We start from the raw sequence: 21,817 nt of genomic DNA on the forward strand, positions 1-21,817 counted from the left end.
AATAACACAACAACACATAAATCTTAAACAAGACATATCAAATAAAAGTGAAAATAAAGAAAGAAGAACTTAGAACAAGAGTTTTGGAGTGTATGAAGTTTTTGTCCAAAAGTGTGCAAGAACTTTGTTGAAGAAGATGAGCTTGATCTTCAATCCTTTGCTTGTAGCCTCCACCCTTGTTCTTGCTCCTCCAATATGACCTAGATGATGAAAAAGATATCCTTTTATAGTCTAGACAGGATTCCACACGTAGCACACCATTTTCCTCTACTTTTATTCAAAGTCCACAAAGTTTCACAATTTCCGGAATAATGTTGGTGCACGACCGCGGGTGCGGTGCCAGGAGGACCGCGGGTGCGGTGTATGTTCGGCAGAATTCCTCTTGTTCAGCGTGTGAGACCGCGGGTGCGGTCCTTGCATGACTGCGGGTGCGGTCGTGCTTCGACTTTGCATCTTCTAATTCATCAATATACTACTCCAAACTCTCATGTCTAAGCTTCCAAACTACAATAACAAAAACAACAACAAATCAAATAAAACCTGCTCTAGATTCACAAAATTCAAAGTTAAAAACAAGTAATAAAGTACAATAAATTGCACTTATCACTTATCGTGTAGCACTACCGCTGAATTTTGCCGGATTACACAATGTATTCCACATCTCGATGCTCAAGAAGTATATAGAAAACTCTTCGCATGTCTTGAGTCTTGAGCCGTTGTAGTTGGATCCAGATCTATCGTATGAAGAAAGACCTGTCCGAGTTCTAGACAGACAGGAGCAGAGACTTCAGAACAAAGTGACCAAGTTGGTCAAAGTCGAGTGGCTGAATCAATCAGTGGAAGATGCCACTTTGGAGGCCGAATCTGATTAGAGAAATCGCTACCCGGAACTGTTTGGTAAGATTTAATTTCGAAGACGAAATTTATTTAAGTAGGGGAGGAATTGTAGAGCCCAAAATCGGTACACGTAAAATTCATGCAATTATTTAAATTTCTAAATTATTTATTTAGTTTTAAAATGATTTTCTTAGCTATGCATGATTTATTAATTTTCATTATTTTAAATTATTTATGTTTATGTGATGCACGTTAAATTGTTTTCTCGAGTTTCATGTTTCAGGCGATTATTCGATTCGGGATTGGAGAAATGAGATCGGCGACGATTTGGGCGATTTGTAAAATGTGGTATTTTATTTCAGGTCAAGAAAGTGGCATTTTAAATGATTTATTATGTTTTTATCATTTTTAAAGCCTAATTTATTTATTAGGTGATTTTAAGATTTTAAAACTTTTAAAGTGGTCACTTGTACGTTTTATTTTAAATTAAGATATTTTAGAATAGTTAGGAGGGGTTAGTATTTTAATTAGCTTGTTCATTATTAATTAAGCAATTTCATTCCCTTAATTTAGCTTAAACACACGCACACACACTGTCACATTCACGTTACACACACCCACACATTTCATTGTCTCTTCATTTCATTTTTTTTTGTGAGAAAACTAGGGTTCTTAGTTCTTTCTCCAGCATCCACCCTCCCCTTCAAATTATTTCATCTTTCACACGTTCATTTTATCATCAAATTGGGCCTCAAGTCGCTCGGATCGTTTCCTGCACCACATTGTTTTGTTACTCGCTGTATCATGAGTTTTTAAAGATCAAGGCATGTATATTCTTTTATTTTTTGCATCACTCTTGTGGAATAAGTATTTTGATGAGTATTGTATGCGAAATCCATGTATGTTGTGCAAAAAGTTTGAAACGTTTTTGTATCAAAATTTTAGATCTCAAAACCGTGTTTGCTGTCATTTTTATTACTGTGAAATTTTAGTTTGTTTTCTGGAAAAACTTTCAACATATAAAATGTACTTCTTTTTGTTACATTCGATTCTACAGTAAATTCGTAATTTTTGGACAAGAAACGAGTGAGTTATGATTATTTTCGTGTGATTTAAACGATTTTTTTTATATCTCAAAAATCGAATACGATGTCATTTCGAATCCTGTTAGTTTTTGGTTGGTTTTCTGGAAAAACGTTCAACATATAAAACGTAGTACTTTTTGATATCTTCGATTTGATGGTAAATTCATAATTTTTGGACAAGAGATGAGTGAGTTATGATCATTCTTGTGTGACTGCTCAATTGTGTTGGTTTTCAAAGTTTTTGGCGCATGACGACGCTCGAGCAGTAAGATTTTACTGCCCGAGCGCCAACCATTCTAGGGAAAAAAATTGTCTTGGGCAGGCATACATAATGTATTAATATGTTCGACCTGCAAAAGAAAATATTTTATAATTTTTTAGGTATGTTAAATGTCTTGTGACCAAATTATGAACGGGTTTGAAAGCCGGAGAACGTGTCTGGGGACCTCTCCACCCCGATAAAGTATGACCGAGTTTGATCAGGATTGGAAAGCGGTAAAGTATGACCAGGGACCAATCCACCCGGTAAAGTATGACCTGGGATCTTATGTATGTGGTAGTGAACATTCCTGCCAACCTTGTACTATGATTTAGTCTGATCAGGCGCATTTATGTTACTGGTAATTTGCTTTGAAATATATCTCTATGCAAAATGATGATGACTATGCATGTTTAAGTATGTCTGATGCAAGTATGTTTACGAAAATGTTTATGAAATAATGGCACGTCTATGCTTATGTAAGTATGTTCGAAGTAAAGTTACGTATACGCTACTTTAAAATGCATGTGGTTTTATTATATGTTACTTGCTATTCTCAGTTTATACATGAGTGTTTAAACTCACTAAACTTGATCGATGTACGTGAGGACGAGTATGAAGAGACGAGAGGTGGTGATCAGTGAGTTGGCTCTGACTGCGCAGTGGACTAACCCGAGGACCGCCTTAGTTTTAAGGATTTTTATGCATGTTGTTTCATTTACTCTGATTTTTAAAGAATTTACTTTATGATATTTTAAACAAGTACTTGTTGCAAGTTGTTTACAATTTCAAATATTTGTTCAAGCATTTTTATTATGTGGCATTTTGAATGATAATTTCTTAATTAAGAAAAAAATTTATTTTCCGAAAATTTTCAATATGTTTAAAATTTACGGTACTTTACATATACCATATATTAAATAATTAAAAATAATCATTTAGCAAAAAAAATTTCCCTTCATAGTCATCGGTCTCCGTTTCTTGGTCGCATCTCGAATAACTCTTAAAACATTGTTTTATGCATTCTAATAAAAACCCACATTTTTAAACATATAAATATGCCTACCACATTTAATCAATGCAATTAAAAATAATTTAATTAAACATTTTTTATTTTTCCTAGATTTATATGTCGTTGGATTACGGTATTGTGTTTTCAACCTTAAAATATAAACTAACAATTTGACTGAGAAGTTCTGTGGGAGCTAATTTGACAGAAAGAAAAGCCTACAAAGGTCAGAATTTGGGCTTTTTAATTGTTTACAGTATATATGTTAAAAGATTAATAAAATAAGGTAAAAAAAAAATTTTTAACAAAATAATGTGTCACGCCATTGGAAATGGCGTGACTTGCTTTTTTAAAAAAAAAAAAAGCAAGTCACGCCATCTCCAATGGCAAAAAAAAAGCAAGTCACGCCATCTCCAATGGCGTGACTTGCTAAATTAATTTTTTTTTAAAAAAAAAAAAGCAAGTCACGCCATTGGAGATGGCGTGACTTGCTAAATTAATTTTTTAAAAAAAGCAAGTCACGCCATCTCCAATGGCGTGACTTGCTTAATTTTAATTTTTTTTTTAAATATGTGACGCCTAGTAAATAGGCGTGACTTGTTGAATTTTTTATAAAATAATTGTTGGACGTTTGGGATAAAGAACTGTTGCATGTGAAATACTGACAAACCATGTAATCAATAATGCATACATCTTTTTTTTTCTTTTACAAAGAAGACGATAAACAAATTTGAATTAAAATTTGCGTGATAAAGTGATCTGATGTATCAAATCAATAATGCATACATCTTTTTTTTCTTTTACAAAGAAGACGATAAAAAAATTTGAATTAAAATTTGCGTGATAAAGTGATGTGATGTATCACTGATAACTTTTAACATGGTGTGTTTTTTATCTGATGAAAATTTGTTTATATATGTTTGCCCTCGGTGCAAATGTATTATTCTTGTGCTTCTATCATTCTTCGTTTCTCTGCATTTAAATGCATCGTTATTGTGCATTCCTTTAAATGCATCGTTATTGTGCATTCCTGTAGATTTTGGTTCGATGTTTGATCAAATAATTGCAGCACATGAGGTCTGTATGTTTTAAATTAAGTTTGTGGTTTAATATTTGATTAAAATCTTTAATTTATTTATTTGTGATTATATATTTGCAGATAAAATTTTGATTTTGAACTTCTATTTGAAGTACGCGTTGATATAAATTAATTTATTTGACTATTCGAATATAAATTATGAATTTGTCATCATCTTACGTTTTGAGTTTATGATTAAAATGTTTAATTATGTTTCTATGTATTATTAGTTATTTTTATTATTTTATATTATGCAAATGATAATAAAAATAGTCATTGTTGTTGTTTTATACAGGTAGTATATAAAAAAATTAGTATAACGATTTATTTATTTTACACCAATGATATAAATGTTTTTGTTATAAATACGGTTAATATTGTTTTTAATTACTTAAATGTAAATAAATATTACAATTAATTTCATATGTTATTATTTTATCTGACATGCGTAGTATCAAAAATTTATATTATAAAAATTATTATTTATATTATTATTGACTTATAAGATACAACTAAAAAATATATTTTTTGTATTTTAGAATAATAATCAACTTTTTTTTTGAAAATAATAATAATACTTTTATTTATAATTATTATTGATGTTGTTGTTTTATAAGGATAGCATATAAAAAATTAAGTATTACAATTTTATTTTACACAAGTAATATAAAATTTATTAGTATAAATTTTGTATTTTTGCTTTTAATTTATTAAACATAGAATTAGTTGTATATTTAATTTATTTAATTATTATTTTATTCAACGTGCGTATTTGTGAAAACTTAATATTATTAAAATATTATTTTATTATAATTAACTTGTAAGATATAAATAAGAAATACGATTTTTTATTTTATAATAAAAATAACACTTACAATTGTAATTCTTATGGTTTTTTGTTTTATTTAGGTATGTTATAAAAAAAATATTACTCTTGATTTATTTTACACAAATAACATAAAATCTATTATTATAATTTTTTTTTATTAATTTATTAAATAAAAATAAGTAGTATGATTTTATTATTGACTTAATTTGTATTTAGTAGGACCTATTATTATTTTACATAACCAAAATAAAATTTATTATTTCTAAAAACTTTATTTAAAAAATATACATATAAATGATTTTAGTATTAAATTATTTTCCTATTTAGTATGAAATTTATTATCATAATTATTTTTTATTAGTAATTAATTACTAAATAAAAAAATATTATTATTGATAGTAGTTGTTCAGTAAAACAAAATAAGCATTGTCGTCATTATTATTATAATTATTCATAATAAAAATGAAAGCATATGTAAATTAATTTTTATAGTGTATTATTTTGTTATATTTCGCATTTTGTTATTCAATTGAAATTTTATAAAAAAATTTATTACCTTTTTATTTTGTGTGAACTATTGATTTTTTTTTAAGGAATGGATAGTGTGCCGGTGCTTTTATTCGTAGGTGGTAATGTTATTATAGGACATCACACCGTAAAATATAGTACCACTGCATTGAGGGCAACACGAATACCAAGATCTATTAATTTGCATGAGTTGAAAGAAATAATATACCGTCTGACAAATATTGAAAGTTCAAAATTTAATTTAAAATTGTCAACAAAATATTCCTACATGGATAAGTCACATTGCGTAGAAGTGCATCTTGACATCAATTATGACAACAATTTACAGTTTATGCTGGATTCTATTAACGAAATGCGGTGTATTGAATTGTATATCGAAAAGGATTTCGTTGAGCATAATGTAGATGTTGAGGTTCCTGAATCATACATTCCATGTATAACTGAAGGGTTCGATTCGATGGGATTTCATGATGAAGCTGGTACTTCCGCTGCTGCTTTTATAACGTTTTTTCGTAAAATAATTAAAAAAATTCATATCACTCTAACACACGAATTACAATTAAAATTTTTATAACGTTTTTTCGTAAAATTTTAAAAAAATCCAAACAAGCATATGTTAATAATTAATAAAACTGCAACTCATTTTTTTTACCGTAACATGGTTCTTCAATAACATCACAAATTATTTTTTTTAAAAAAAACTAATCAAGTCACGTGTGCTTCCAAAACAGATAAAACATATGATTTTAAATTTTCTCACTACCATCCAATTATCAACAAATAAATTTGCAGCTTTTGACCATATTGTATCGATCAACGATACAAATATTTTTTTTAAATAATTAATTTCATTTTTTTTAAATTTTTTTAATCATAGAAAATAAATAAGAGAAGTATGATTTTTTATACGTTTTTTTTATTAATGGAAGAAATATATTTTTTTAAATAATTAAATTAAATTTTTTTTAAATTTTTTTAATCATAAAAAATAAATAAAGGAAGTGTGATTTTTTTTAAAACATAAGGGAAGTCACGCCTAATTGGTTGGCGTGACTTTCCTTTTTTAAAAAAATTTATTAATTTCAAAGGGAAGTCACGCCTACTTGGTAGGCGTGACTCCCCTTTTTTTTAAAAATTATTATTATTCAAAAGGAAGTCACGCTTTTTTAAAATTATTTGAAAAGTCACGCCTGTTTTTAAAAAAAAAAACAATAACGCTAGTTTTTTTTAACAATAATGTAAATTATTAATGGAAGTGTGCAAATTATCAAAAAAATAATAAGGAAAGTTGCTTCTTTACAAAAATTAGTAATTTTTAAAAAATTAGTAATTTTTAAAAAATCACGTAATTATTAAAATTGAAAAAAAAATTAAATAACACTACAAAATTAGTCTAACATAAATAATAATTTCATTTATAAAATTAATCATTAAAATATTAATTTATGTAAGTATACGTACCTTGATATAAGTTGTCCAAATAAAAGAAACCTGCAAAAACAAAAAAAAAATATGTGTTGAGTCCGCGTCTTTTGAAAAATATGCGAAATGTAAAAATAGAAATTGAAACATATACAAAAACTTACTGATGAAAAAACGAGAAGAGTGAATGAAAAATATGAAACGAGTGAATGAAAAGAATGAAACAAGTGTTCAATTTATAGTAGAAAATTTATAATATCATAATAAATTCAAAATTTTTAAAAATATGGTCTCCGCAGCTTTCAACATGTGAATTTAATGTGTCGCAGCTTTAATAATGTGTAGTCCGAAATTTAATGTATCGCAGCTTTTATCACATGTAGTCTTGTTGGATAGCTTTTCACATGTGGTGATAAAGCAAATGACTTGTTTATTTAAAAAAAAAAAATTAACAACAAGTCACGCCTCTTCAAGAGGCGTGACTGGTTTTATTTAAAAAAAAAAAAAACAAGTCACGCCTCTTGCCTCTTGAAGAGGCGTGACACATTATATTGTTAAATTTTTATTTTTTACATTACTTTATTAAACTTGTACCAAATGTGACGTAAACTGTTAAAAAGCCCTCAGAATTTTGATAATCACAAGGAAAAAAAGATAACCTTTTTAAAAATGAATAAATAAATATTAATCAATTTGGTACAAATTATAGGTGACATTAATATTACAATTTTAATATTTAAAATCATACACTAACTCAGTCACATAACAAAACAAAGACTATTATTATTTCCCAGAATTTTTCTTAATATTTTAGCCACATGAATTGATTTTGATGAACATATTTACAAGAAGATGGTTGATCTTGCTCTTTAAATTTAAAGAATCGTATTGAAAACAGAATTGAAGTGTGATAATTTTTAGAATTTGGATTTGATTCCTTTAAATGTCATTCATTTTACCCTACGGACACCTACAGAGTGTGTTTGTAAGAGCTTGTAGAAAGTTCTTCCTGAATTACAGTTGAGTGAAAGTGTTTTTGGTTTGTATGAGGGTACCTACTTCCGCTTCACCTTCTGTTTTGCTTTTACTATTTTGTGATTTAAAATAATGATTTGACGTTTTTATCCTTAGAAATCTTATGATATATTACAATTTTTATCAATTTGTATAAACATTTTTGAAATTTTTTTAAAATGAAGACTTATATTTATGTATTAGTTTTTAAGAGTTTTGAAGGAAATTAATAAAATTCTAATCATATTTAACAAACATTTATTTTTTAACAAATATTCTTATTAAGTTCATATAAATGTTCATTCATAATTTTACAAAATAAATTAATTTATATAAAAAATATTCTAAATATAATAATAATTACATAAATACATTGTTAATGATCTATATATTAAAATTTAGATAATTGAAAAATATGTAATATTTAAGATATTATTGTCATTATTAAAGATTAAATTTGAAAATAATTAAGTAGCATTCAAATTTAAATTTATATTAACTTTTGATTTTTATTTCCAAACATTCTCTCTTTTGCTTCTCACCCATCATAAAAAAAAATCCCTTCAAAATAAGTAAAAACTCATTCAGCACAAGGTGAAGGAACCAAACAAATTAGTTAATTCAAAAACAAAAAGTACAATAAACACAGTGAGTTGGCATTTTTTAGGAGTTTCCTCCCCGCACACACGTCTTCATGGAACCCCGACAAATGATAATGCACCTCCCTTTCAGAAAATTCATATATTATTATGATTATTATTACTTTATAATAATAAATAGTAGAGATAATTATAATAATAAAATATCAATGCCGATAATACAAGATCCTCTTAACATTTTTCCTGCTAATAATAATATAATCTACAAACGCATTCTTTTGTCTTTATACAAAAAATATTATCATAAATCTTCCAAGATGTGGAGGTCATTTGTGTAAATTAGCACCTCTATCTATGAGCTTCCAAAGCGCTGCTTTAGCTTCCTCTAGTGTTTCAACAATCCGTCCTTGTTCAAATGAAATCCTCTGAATGTTGAACTGTGAGGTATTATCAAACCAATCAAAAACATGTTGCAAACAAAACAACCTCTTCTATTTAACAGTACAATCTATAGGAAACCTGGGTGCCTTGGCGCACACGAATATCAACACCCCGGCTGTCTATTGATATGAGAGCAGCATCATCTACCTCAGCTTCTTTAGACAAAACAACTTTCAAAGGCTTCGAAAATAATGCATTTAATTCCTACAAGAGTACCATAAATGTTACTAAAAGAAAGTGGAGCCATAAAACATCACTTTGATCAAGACACAACTCTCGGTTATAAATGGAATGAAATTTAGATGATAAACCTTTAGATTTTGTTCGCCTCCATCAACTGCAATCTTATCAGGTTGAAGGGCTTCATATTCTTTAACGTCAACCCAAGCAACAGTTCCAAAGCCTCCAATGAAATAGATATCACTGCTAATAGGTGATAAAGCAAATCAAAATCTTAAGGCTGTTAATCTCAACAGTAGCTTTTCGTTTTACTATTCTTTTCCTCCAACTTATTTGTTCTAAATCACCATTGATTCGGGCTTATTCACAAATAAACATTAAAAATACATAAAGAGGAGCATCGAGCTTAAACTCTAGTCATATGTTACAAGTAAATGTAGCTAATAGGGCCATTGAATCCACAATACAACAGCGGATAGAAAGTCTGATCAAGGAATTGTGATCGAAGGTGACCGACACAAGATCGCTGGTCCCAGCCAAAATACAAACAATACACAAAAATACTTCAAAACAATCAAACAAGTGTCATGCCCAGGATACACACAGATAAAGGCAGTAATCCGAGTTATGCAAGTATGCAACTATCACAATTATTCAAATCACTTGTTTGGTTGAAGCAGCACTTCACGTAGCAAAGAGCCAAAGAGGGGATTTGATTAATCCACCTCATGAATTCTGTGTGGAAGATATATCATGCTTTAACCATTGTTTATTCAAAAATAGGAAGAAAATGGAAGCCTATTTTTCTTTTTTGGTGATAACTGGTGAGTGATTATTCAATGAAACTAGCACCAGTACACTACAACGGAACAGGTGCAGTAGGTCATGCTTGGGAAGAGGAAGATTCCATGCAGTTCTATATGGTGTCAACTCATGCAAGTCATCAAATTTGACTAATATTAAGATATAATGTCTTAAATATAAATAAAAAAGTAAACCGATCATTTGTAAAACTAATCATTGTGAACAACTATGTCAAAGAATACACAAACCTTATGTTCTGCATCCGAAAATAGAAGAAATTTCCCCACTGTTGAGAAGGTCCTTGTTGATGTTTTGACATATATTGTTTATGAGCCCATTCCTGTAATGCAATGAGACATGATTACCACCAACAAGAAATAAAGCATAAAACTGTAATCATCTGGGTTGTGAAATGCCAGTAAATTGAGACACGTGAAGCTGCATACAGTAACTCCACCATTATGTATGGAACTTTCAGGAATAAGCATCAATCATTAATATTTACATATAAACGAGTTTCTAAATGAACACCAACAAGTACCAATCATTAAAGAAGGTCAAAATTCAGATGAAAATTTCTTCCAAATATGTGGCGAGATGACCAATAGCTCTAAACAGTAGTCATTCTTATTACTAGCTACTCACATGTGAGAAAAAACTGGATCACATCTTTAATTCTAGTGAGATCATTTTTTGAAAATGCTCTCTCCTTTTTTCAAAAATCAAACGATCGGCTTCTTCAACTGTTCTATTAACATCCTCTTTTCCTGACTCAGTTTGATCGCCCCTTTCTTCGCTTCCGGCGACGGCTGTCGGCCTTCGGCGGACATCATTTACTCACTTTTTCTCGTTTTCTAGCTGTAATTTAACAAAATGCCCTTTCCTTTGTGCATAATCGATTCATCGGTCAACTTCCATTCTTCCAGCCCATTCCGTTCGAGTCGTTATTAATCTGTCTGGCTTTCTTTTGCAAGTGGTTTTTATTCAGAAAATCGTTGGGTTGGTCACTATGTATACCCCAAGCACGTGGAGCGTGGATGAAGTGATTAAGATTGAACACAAAGTTCTTACTTTGAGGTTGGGAAACGGGGGCAGATCGGTATGGTGGGCTGAAAAAACTAGAAGAACGAGCTACATGATGGATTTCGATAGGGAGGAAGCAAGGTGGTTAAGCTTGAGATTCAAGGATTTCTCGGACAACTCCGGGTCAGGCGCTGAGTTATATCGTTACAGAGGAAAGAATGCGGTTTTCAAGGTACAAAGATTCACTAACAAATGTGGAAGTTTTGTTGAGGTTAATAAATTCGGTTCGAAAGGCAAAAAAAACAGATCACAATTGTGCCCAGTGGATTCAAATCAGGGGGATGGAAGAACATTTCGGATATTATGGGTAAGCTACTGTCAAGGAACTACCGAAGATGGGATATTCAGCATGGGCCTCGTCATGAATACAATACGGTGAGAAGAACCACAGAGAATTACAAAGATAGATCCACGCAAAGGAACCGTGTTCGAGGGCCAATGGCAGCTAAAGAGGACACCATTAGGGCTAAAAATGATTTGAAGTGGAATGAAGCACTCATTGTTACAAAAAATAGGGTGAATATATCTTGGGATTGCATTCGAGCCGTCCTCCGGAATTCACCAAATTCAGTCGTCGAATTGTTTCCATTTCAAGCGAATAAAGCGGTGTGGTGGCCATCGAATTCAGAGGATTTTGCATATTTCTCAAAGCTGCATAAGGGATTCTTCGACGGTGGGGTTTGCTTGATGCTTGAGGCATGGAGACAGGATATCAACTCAGTAGATGTGGTAGACAAATGTTGCAACAGTTGGCTTAGCATATCGGGGCTACCCTGGAACCTATGGTCGAGAGATACCTTTACAATTATTGGGAATCAATGCGGAGGGTTACTGGCTATTAGCAATGATACAGAGCAATTCCGAGACATGGAGGCAGCCAAGATTAAGGTGAAGGGTACGGCTGGAGGTTTTATTAATAACAAGATGATTATTCCGATTGAGGAGGGGAGCATAGAGGTCAGAATTCGGGTAGATTCGTTTGATTCGAAAGCCTACAAACACTACGAACGTCAAACTTATGCACAAGTACTAGTGAATGGCAAGAAATCGTTGGCGGGCTGGGGCAACAAAAATATGGAAAGAAATACGGTGTGAAAGGAAGTGCCAATGTGTTGGTCTACTGGTGGACAGAAAGATGCGAAGACACCTTTATTGCAAAACGCAGCCACGAAGGATACAGAGGCTACATCGAAAATGATTGCAATGAAAATTCAATTCTTGGTGCGCAGGGGAATTCTTCGATGAAGGGGACAAAATCAGTGAGGAATCAGAATCAATGTGCTGTTACGGAGAATCTATCAGCAGCCTCTAAGTTGGGGGGAAAAGTCTTCAAGATATTGCGAAACGTTGTTCCAAAAGAGGTCGACGAGTTCAGACATTCACCAATCCACTCTATGAGTACAGATGTTGTTGTGGACCAAAATATCTCGGAAGCCACGAATAGCAGATACCGATGGGTGCCTTCCTATGGGAAAGTGTATACCAGAAAAAGCAAAGGAAATGTGGGTTACGTAGAGAATGGGAACTGCGCTGAAGGAATATTTATCAATCAAGACTGCCTGGAGCAGTGGGGTCACGATTGTGATGATAGAGTAGAACCAGAATTCAACGACTCACAGGAGGATTCTTTCGAGAATGAGCTTGATAGTTCTGACTCTGACAGCCAACACTCTTACTTTTCAGAGGAGTCTTTTAAATCAGTTGAGGAAGATGTGGTAACGAAGGGGCTGTTCTCACCGTTGAAGGATTCTACAGCTATTGTCGAACCAATTCCAACGGTTCCACCAGTTAATGACCAATCTAATACGGGGCAGGTACTTTCAGGCTTTCATTCAACCTTTCTTAATCATTCTTTCACTCTCAACTGTCTCTTACCTTCGTCCTACTCAGTATTGGGGATGTCTAGTGGTATTTTAGGCGGGGGGCAGTCAGGGGAATTGAAACGCAGGGTTCCGAGAGAAAGATGTCCAGCCGGGCTAAAGTGGATAAAAGCATGTGTTGATGTCGAGATTGGGGGAGGGAGTACAGAAAACGGATGCTGGGAGGGAGTGAAGAAATCGACTGGGATCTTAAAAAAAGAACTAAACAGGTTGAAGTGTGATATTAACTATGATCGAGGATCTACCTCGAAGAGATCAATCCTTATGTTATGAAGATTTGTGCTTGGAATATAAGGGGTGGAGGCGCGGCAAAAAGGAGAGAACTAGTTCGTACGGTGGTTTGAAAGGAAAATCCGGATATAGTAGTGGTTTTGGAAACTAAGCAGCAGCAAGTGGATAAACGTTTTGTGGCGAGTTTGTGGAAATATAGATTTGTTGATTGGGTATTCCTACCGTCGGTTGGAAGTGCGGGGGAATACTGGTTATGTGGGATCCGAGATTGGTGGTTGTGAGCAATAACTTGATAGGGGATTACTCAGTGTCCATTGAGATAAATGGGAGTGAAGATACCAAGTGGCGGTTTTCTGCCATATACGGTCCAGTGAAACCAAGAGATAGAGAGTTTTTTTGGGACGACTTAGCGGGATTGAGCTCAATTTGTGGTGAAAATTGGTGTTTGGGAGGGGATTTTAATGTGGTTAGAAATACGAGAGAGAAATTTAATAGCACAACCAACACATCGAGCACGTTGTGCTTTGACAGATTGATTGAGGAGATGGGATTACACGATCCTCCACTTTTGAATGCTAAGTTTACATGGTCAAACTTAAGGGCACATCCGATTTGTCGCCGTTTAGACAGATTTCTTTTCTCCAGGGGATGGAGGGCTTTATTTCCCAATTTCAGGCAAATGGTATTACCACGAATTACATCAGACCACTGCCCTGTGACACTTGATACTTCTAAGTTGCGGTGGGGACCTGCCCCGTTTAGATTTGAAAATGTTTGGCTGTCCCAACTAAACTTCAAAGATCTGGTTAAGGCGTGGTGGAACAATGTGGCTTGCCAAGGGTGGGAAGGGTATGAATTTATGAACCAACTCAAAGGAACCAAAGTGGAAGTTTTGAAATGGAGTAGAGAGGTTTTTGGGGCTGTTGGTGTTAGACATAAAGAATTGACAGACAGGATTAAGATATTGGATGAGATCGAGGCGGAGGGGGGATGGTCGGAATCTTTGAATGAGGAGAGAAGGGCAGCAAAGTGTGAATTGGAAAATGTGTCTTTTGAGAAATTTCAAATGGAAAACCAAAGAGCAAAAATTAAGTGGCTAAAGGAAGGGGATCAGAATTCGAAATTCTTTCATTCGTTACTACAAATAGAAGGAACAAGGCGACAATAGATAAAATGGAATTGGATGACGGGACAGTGATTACGAATGAGAAACAAATTGAGGATCACATCATCAAGTTCTACAGGAACTTGTGCAGAAAATCGGACGGGGCTGGGGGGGGGGGGGGGGGAGCTCGATGGAGTGGAATGGTGTCCCATAGATTTGCTTGACTCGGAGGAGCTGGAATTAGATTTCTCGATGGAAGAGATAAAAAAGCGGTGTTTGATTGTGATGGAGCGAAATCACCCGGGCCTAACGGATTTACTTTGGCATTTTTCCAACAAAATTGGGAAACGGTCAAAGAAGATTTATCGAAAGTGTTCGCTGAATTCCATGTGGGCGGTGTGGTTAATGGTATCACAAATGAAACTTATATCTGTTTAATTCCTAAGAAACAAGATGCATTTAAGGTGAAGGACTTTCGACCGATTAGCTTGACGACGAGTTTGTATAAAATCATGGCTAAGGTGTTGACTAACAGATTGAAAAAGGTTTTATCAAGTACTGTAGCGGAGAATCAGTGTGCTTTCATTAAGGGAAGACAAATCCTTGATTGCTGCCTCATTGCTAATGAGGTGATTGAGGAATATCGGCGGAAACGTAAGAAAGGGTGGGTATTCAAAGTTGATTTGGAAAAAGCCTATGATAATGTCGATTGGGGATTTATGGATTACGTGCTGCGAATGAAAGGATTTGGTGTGACATGGAGGAAGTGGACGATGGCCTGTGTTTCAAATGTTTCTTTCTCGATATTCATCAACGGAAGGCCGAGGGGTAAATTCAAAGGGGAAAGAGGACTTAGACAGAGGGATCCTTTATCTTCTTTTCTTTTTAACTTGGTCGTTGATGCTTTGGGAAGAATGGTAGATAAGGCCAAGGGGACGGATGAGGTTAGAGGGTTCGAGATAGGGAGGGCGAAATTGGAGATATCTCACCTTCAGTTCGCCGACGATACTTTGTTTTTGGTTCAGACAGAGAGGCATGTATTGGTTTTAGCAAATATACTTACGTGTTTTGGGCTTAAATCAGGATTGAAAGTTAATTGGGAGAAGAGTGTTGTGTTGGGGATTGATCAAACGCAAGAGGCAGTTGATGCTTTGGCTCAGGCAATTGGATATAAAAGAGATAACTGGCCGATCAAGTACTTAGGGGCTCCTTTGGAGGGTCATCCTACGAAATTGATTTTCTGGGAACCGGTTTTATCAAAAATGACAAGGAAACTAGCTGCATGGAAAAAGGCATTCCTATCAAGGGGTGGTCGCTTGACGTTGATTCAGTCAGTGTTGAGCGCTATGCCATCATATTACATGTCTTTATTTAGAGTTCCAAGCCGGGTGGAGAAAAAAATGGAAAAAATAATGAGGGATTTTTTGTGGGACAGCGCAGATGGAGATAAGCATTGTCATGTTGTTGGGTGGGCACATGTAAGTAGACCAAAGGACAGGGGAGGACTAGGATTGGGGAATATTTGTATGAGAAATAGAGCACTATTGGGGAAATGGTGGTGGAGAGGGTCGGTGGAAAGGGAGTCTTTGTGGAAAAAGATAGTAATAAGCATTTATGGAGTACAAGATAATGGGTGGGATGCGGGGTTAGCAAGGATTTCGACTTTTAGAAGCCCATGGAAATTCATGTCTCGTGCTTATCCGGCGTTTCAGAAACTAGTGGGAGGGGTGGTAAGAGAGGGCAATATCATTAGATTTTGGGAAGATGTGTGTGTGGGGGGGGGGGGGGGGGGGGTGTCAGTCGTTCGAAGAAAGGTTTCCATCTATTTTTCAAATTTGTACATCAACTAATAAACCAATCAACACTTTCTTGACAGCGGAGTCGAGTGTTCTTTCAATTCAGTGGGATGTGCGATTTAGAAGAGATGTAAATGAGGTTGAATTGAGTGAGTTTGCTAATTTTTTGGGAGTTCTGGGTTCGGTTAGATTAGAAAGGGGAGTGGGAGATTTCAGAATTTGGTTGGGGGATTCTTCGGGTCTTTTCTCTGTTAAATCTTTTTACATTTCCTTCTTTCCACCTTCGTCTTTTCCATTCTTCGCGTGCCACGCAAACATCTGGAAAGTATTTGTCCCTAAAAAGGTTCAAATTTTCTCGTGGATCGTGGCATTGGGAAGACTACCGACTTGTGATTTAGTGCAGCGAAGGTGGCCGAATTGTGTGTTGAGTCCGCATTGGTGCACGTTGTGTCAAAATGATGACGAAGATCAGGATCATTTGTTGCTCCACTGCTCTTTCTCAAAGGGTATTTGGACAATAATTCAGCTGGAATTGGGTTTTTATTATGTTTTACCACAGAGGGCGGCATGCTCATTTGTTATCGATCCGGGAGGAAGTTGGAGCACAAACACGAGGATCTTCTGGTACTTGGTGGTACATTGTACATTTTGGTCTACTTGGCTAGAGAGAAATAACAGAATTTTCAAAGATGAGTACGAGACAGGTGAACAGGTTTAAGAGAAGATCAGGTTCAGGGTGGCTAGTTGGACGACCAACATTAAAGAATTCAGTCATTTGTCTGTCTCAGAATTGATTAGGGATTGGAAATTTGTTTTGGCATGAAATTATTAGAGTGATGTTTCCCTGGGGTTTTTAACCCATTGTGCGGATTACTCATCCGCTTATTATGTAAAATGATTTCTATCAAACATGTAAGAATTCCAAAGCAAGTCATTACCTTATATATTGCATATCAAGTGAAACATTTATGAATGAAATCAGCTGAAGAAGAAAATCACCTGCTGGTCTTCGGGGAGTGGGTACACATCACCAAAGATCGTTACACGTGCATTTGACAAGCCACTCCACCCAGGAATCTAGTGAATTTTCATGTTTGTCAAACCCACAAACAAAATACATGGAAATATTTTTGGTGATGACAGCTAAAAATATTGCAAAACGAAACAGCTACCTGTACAACCAGAGAGCACCTTGGATCAGCTAACAAATTCCTTGTATGTATAGCCAATGGTGAAAACGAAAAGATTGGATCTGCAAAAGATAAGTCAAACAACCAATCCAATGTCAAGATGAATATCTCGGTTGGGGCATTCTCAATGACTCAATCATTTATTTTTAAGAGCTTGATAGGGAGATCTTAATGACCCCCGAAATGGAGAATCAGGAGCGACTTCTGCACCAAAAAAAGAAGCCCAGTTACTAGTACCAAAAGCTGCATCTGGTACATCAATTTTTTCTGAATTCTCAATTATGTTTTTCTGAATCCCTTACATCCAATTCGTGAACCAAATACACCTCTACTGTCATTCAAATCAAATAAAAAGTCTAAATGTTAACACTATAAATAATTAAAGAGAATATCTTTGAGGCCAATTACATAGGGTAACACTAATAACTTATCAAATTCCATGAAATGTCAGCAATAAATAAAAATGGATCAAAATTTTATTGAAACTAAAGATAAACATGACACTGCAAGAAAGCACACAAGGCAATCCAGAGGTGGACATAAGAGCAAAAAATTTATGATACTTACGCCCAATAGGATCTGCTGCAAAATCTACGAGGGAACCAAATGGATAGCCTTCCCGACGATGGTGCATCCGAGACATAACAGTACACAGATGAGCAAACCTGGCCTTCTCATATTTCAACGAAGCCGTATAATAGAGGAACAACACGTTAGAGGTAGTTTTTGTTTAAGATTGGACCAGCGTAGGTATATCACTATGACTGCACAAAATATATCAGCAAATAAAAAATTTACCTGTTCCATTAAATTTCGAACTGCTAAGGCCGGTCTAGGTAACCCATGAGCAGAAGTTGCACTTTGCACTCCACCAGATATCGGCGTTCTAAAAAGCCCAGCTCTTGTCCCACCCCCAGTTAAGCTTCCATATGAGATCACAGGAGGTGGTGTCGTCAAATTTAAATCAGAATCTGTATCCGTTTGGTTACTTTGTCTAAGATCTGAATTATCCTTCAGGATACGAGAAATGACATCACAATAAATCTGAAAAAGCGTTTTAAAATGTCCAAATATGTTTTTACTACATACAAATAACAACTAACCAATCCTATCATGACTCATGAACAGAGTAAGCACAATGACACTAGCTTGTCAGCAGGAGCCAAGAATATGCATTCTGCCACACTACAACATAAGAAACAATTAGATATCTATCTATCTTCCTGACAGTTTCAAGCTTCGTGAAAGTAGGATGTAAACCCTCGATCATTTACTCCTACAATTTCTTTAAAACTAAATCCTACTTATTCAATGTTTTCAAAAGTTGAGCTTGTAGTTACATTTAGCTAGATTTTAATTTGAAGCTTCCAAAAACGTTGGTTAATATTTCACTATCATTATGTATTCATTTATATCTCGTTTCAATCCATTCCCCTCATAATGCCTCCTGGCTCAAAAATGAAAGTATCACTGCCATTATCATTAAGTCATGCATTCAAGTGAGTTCTCTTGAGATGAGATGAGGTTAGTGTGTGGTGTAATGGGGGTATAAGGATTGGATCTTTCCCATGCCCAGTCTCGAGACATTAGGACTTAAGAAGAGCTAAAAGTTGGGAATTTATCCTTTCATCTTCAAAATTAATGAAGTTACTAGAACATTTGAAAATCAAGAACTAAACTCTTATTCTCCCGAACAGCAACGGGAACTAAATTCTCATCAAGTGACAAAAAAGGAGTAATGAGATCATAAATGGTATGATAAAGATGGGAGAGAGCTACTACTCCTCCTCAGAGTAATTTGAAGACTATGAAGTTACGACAAAAAGGAGAGTCAAAACTAAATTATAGTTGAAGACACAAGTCCTGACCCTACATCTAGTCTTCTAGCATATACGCCAAACTGTCATCCACATGAAGGGCTGCGACGACAATAGATTCTCAAGAAAGGATTAATCATCAAACTTATAGAACGGATTTCATCGTAGTACTCCTTTTCTTCTGTTAGAACTTAGAAGTAAAGAGTATAACAGAAAAGGATTCTCAAGATTTTGCTGCATCTCCCAAATGATGGTACCTAAAATCACAATGGCCTGCTGAAATATGCTCTTGCTGGTGGAGATTTCACGAGCTACAATTTGTATACAACTACAGATCGAATCACCCTATGTCTCGAGAACACTTAGTTTTCTGGCTTCCGTCCTTTCTTGAGTACTTTTTGATGAAACCATTTTTTTTACATACATACAAATACAGTTTGAAAAGAGACGTGTTCAAATCATTATATGTTCATAAAGTACCATGTAATCCTTCATCAATGATGCAAGGAAATCTACTTCTAACATGAGAATGAGTTTTTGAACAGTAACAGTTACAGCTATTGGTGATTTGGAAGCAAGTGGTAGATGCGTATATCCTAATAATAGAATCATTTTGGGCATGCAAAGGTCTACCTAGGGTGTTAAACAACTGGAAGCATTGTGTGCAAGTAACTAATTTTTTATCCGGACTGCCTAGTGGAACAAATAGCTAAGACTGAGATCAGATAAAGCCCAGACGAACCCATGGTATTAGTGGAGCCAATTTTAATATGAGTATTCTGTTATTTTTCTAATTGTTCTGGTATTCTAAAATATAAATATGATAAATTTTTTAAGTAATTATAATTGTGATCAACTGAGACATGCAAGTTATTATCTATATGGTTAATTGTGATCAAATTTTGTACCAGTAGACTGCAGTTTAAACTCCCCACTTTTCAATTTTTTACAGATGTTCGAACAAGGTTATGAACAAGCTTTACATGTTTGGAACAAAGGATGTTCCATGGAACATGTTACAATCACTAAAATCGAATGGCTAGTTTTATGTACTTGTTTCCATCTCCAGTTTCAAGGCCATGCTTTATGGCACTACAAGCAAAATCATAAAACAGTTCCACCTGTGACTTGATAAGAAGCAAACTACATTTGTGGCTAAAACTTATGAGAAAATTAACATATTCGGTGAAAAGGAAAAGCATCGAGTACACTGCACCTCTTCTTTCAGCTGAACCCAATGTGAATATAAATCAGAAGAAAGAATAATGGCTATCGCTTTGCTTTTCTAAGGGAAAAGGGATAAGAAACTCGTGGTAAATTCACAAGCAAAGCACAGTACAAGATACCTAGAGGCAATCAAATCCCAAATTTTGATCAGGACATACCAAAGAAAAAGAGAAAACATGAAACGAATCATCAAGAAATCACCAGACCAGCTCGAATTCACACAATGAGAAGAAGAAGAAGAATAGAAGAATTGCTATGTATACCAATAACTTATTACCTGGCATGGAAAATCATGTTCTCCCGAGACTAAACTGAACGCATCATTGTGAGTACTATTATTATCCAACCGACTGTCCTCTTCCGTGCTGCCATCCTCCGATAATTTGCTATGCAGCGCCGAAATTCGCGACGTCTTGGTTCTAGAGGAGCTTAAATTGAATTTCAACAAGAGAGAATTGCAGTGGGTTGTCTTAAGAGAGTGAGTGGGGGTGGCATCTGAGAGTTTGGGAAGCTGCGAGGTTGAACTGGAAAGCGCTTCCATGGAAGAAGACACGTAGAAGGAAGCCATCTACAGTGTTTCGATTCAGTAACAATGGAGGAGAATTTACACGCACAAAAATGGGCTAGGGTTTTAGGACAAACGAAACGAAGGAGGAGAAGGTTGCGTAATTTGGGCCAACAAATGAACCTTGGCCCTGCTTCGAACATTTGTGGACCACACAACCGAGATTAACAAGTAAGGAGCCCATGGGTGTGGGTGGGCCTTTCCTCGCCATCACCATTAGGGGTGTTCATCGGTCGGTTCGGTTCGATTTTCGGTTTTTTATTTCGGTTTTCGGTTTTACTAATATATAATCCGATATCCGAACCATTTTTCTTCGGTTCGGTTCGGTTTTCTACAAAATGGTTCGGTTATTTCGGTCGGTTATTTCGGTTTTGATACAATTATTTAAATCAATAATATAAATATATTATAAAATATAATATGTTATCTTTTTAAATGATTTCTTAGTAAAATATTTAAATATAAAGTCCAAATGAATTACATAAACAACAATCAACTAAGTATTATTCAAAATAATTCTTCATTCACTAATATCATCTCAATTAAAAATATTAAATAAAAATAACATTATTAATTTAATTAAATTTCGGATTTTTCGGTCGGTTCGGTTTTGACATTTATAATCCGAAACCGAACCAAATTAATTTCGATTTTAACATTTATATCCGAATTATAAAATTCGGTTTTCGGTTCGGTTTAGTGTTCGGTTTTTTCGGTTTGGATTTTCGATTTTTTCGGTTTTATCTGAAGTTTGAACACCACTAATCACCATCATTTATTACCAGACATCCTTTATTATTATAGATTTGTGATCAAGATAAATTTTACAAAATAACAT

General features: G+C 34.4%; 1 protein-coding gene across 4 annotated transcripts; it reads right to left on the reverse strand.

Annotated features, from left to right (window-relative positions):
* Window positions 1-8,831: 8,831 nt before the first annotated feature.
* Window positions 8,832-21,112, reverse strand: LOC140823033 (uncharacterized). 4 transcript variants are annotated; one of them, XM_073184106.1, is made up of 10 exons: window positions 20,692-20,830; window positions 18,474-18,555; window positions 18,169-18,371; window positions 17,938-18,040; window positions 17,353-17,432; window positions 17,180-17,257; window positions 10,334-10,425; window positions 9,413-9,527; window positions 9,180-9,305; window positions 8,832-9,097 (listed from the first exon to the last, which is right to left on the reverse strand). In XM_073184106.1, exons 2-10 carry the CDS (start codon window positions 18,490-18,492, stop codon window positions 8,987-8,989), a joined length of 927 nt encoding a protein of 308 aa, XP_073040207.1. In that variant the 5' UTR covers window positions 18,493-18,555; window positions 20,692-20,830; the 3' UTR covers window positions 8,832-8,986. The 4 variants fall into 4 exon arrangements, with proteins under 4 accessions (XP_073040207.1, XP_073040205.1, XP_073040206.1 ...); XM_073184104.1 differs by lacking the exon at window positions 18,474-18,555 and having other exon boundaries at window positions 18,169-18,381; window positions 20,692-21,112; XM_073184105.1 differs by lacking the exon at window positions 18,474-18,555 and having other exon boundaries at window positions 9,413-9,524; window positions 18,169-18,381; window positions 20,692-21,111.
* Between the last annotated feature and the right edge of the window lie 705 nt (window positions 21,113-21,817).

The sequence above is a fragment of the Primulina eburnea genome, chromosome 2, assembly GCF_022965805.1.
Source record: "Primulina eburnea isolate SZY01 chromosome 2, ASM2296580v1, whole genome shotgun sequence".
Lineage (NCBI taxonomy): Eukaryota > Viridiplantae > Streptophyta > Magnoliopsida > Lamiales > Gesneriaceae > Primulina > Primulina eburnea.

Excerpts from the sequence above, each read along its gene's own strand:
- LOC140823033 (XM_073184104.1), bottom strand. The coding sequence starts at position 20,982 with ATGGCTTCCTTCTACGTGTCTTCTTCCATGGAAGCGCTTTCCAGTTCA. Across the intron at positions 17,433-17,937 it reads TGCAGCAGATCCTATTGGGC|ATCCAATCTTTTCGTTTTCA; the intron begins GTAAGTATCATA and ends TATCTTTTGCAG. Across the intron at positions 10,426-17,179 it reads CACTCCCCGAAGACCAGCAG|GAATGGGCTCATAAACAATA; the intron begins GTGATTTTCTTC and ends ATTGCATTACAG.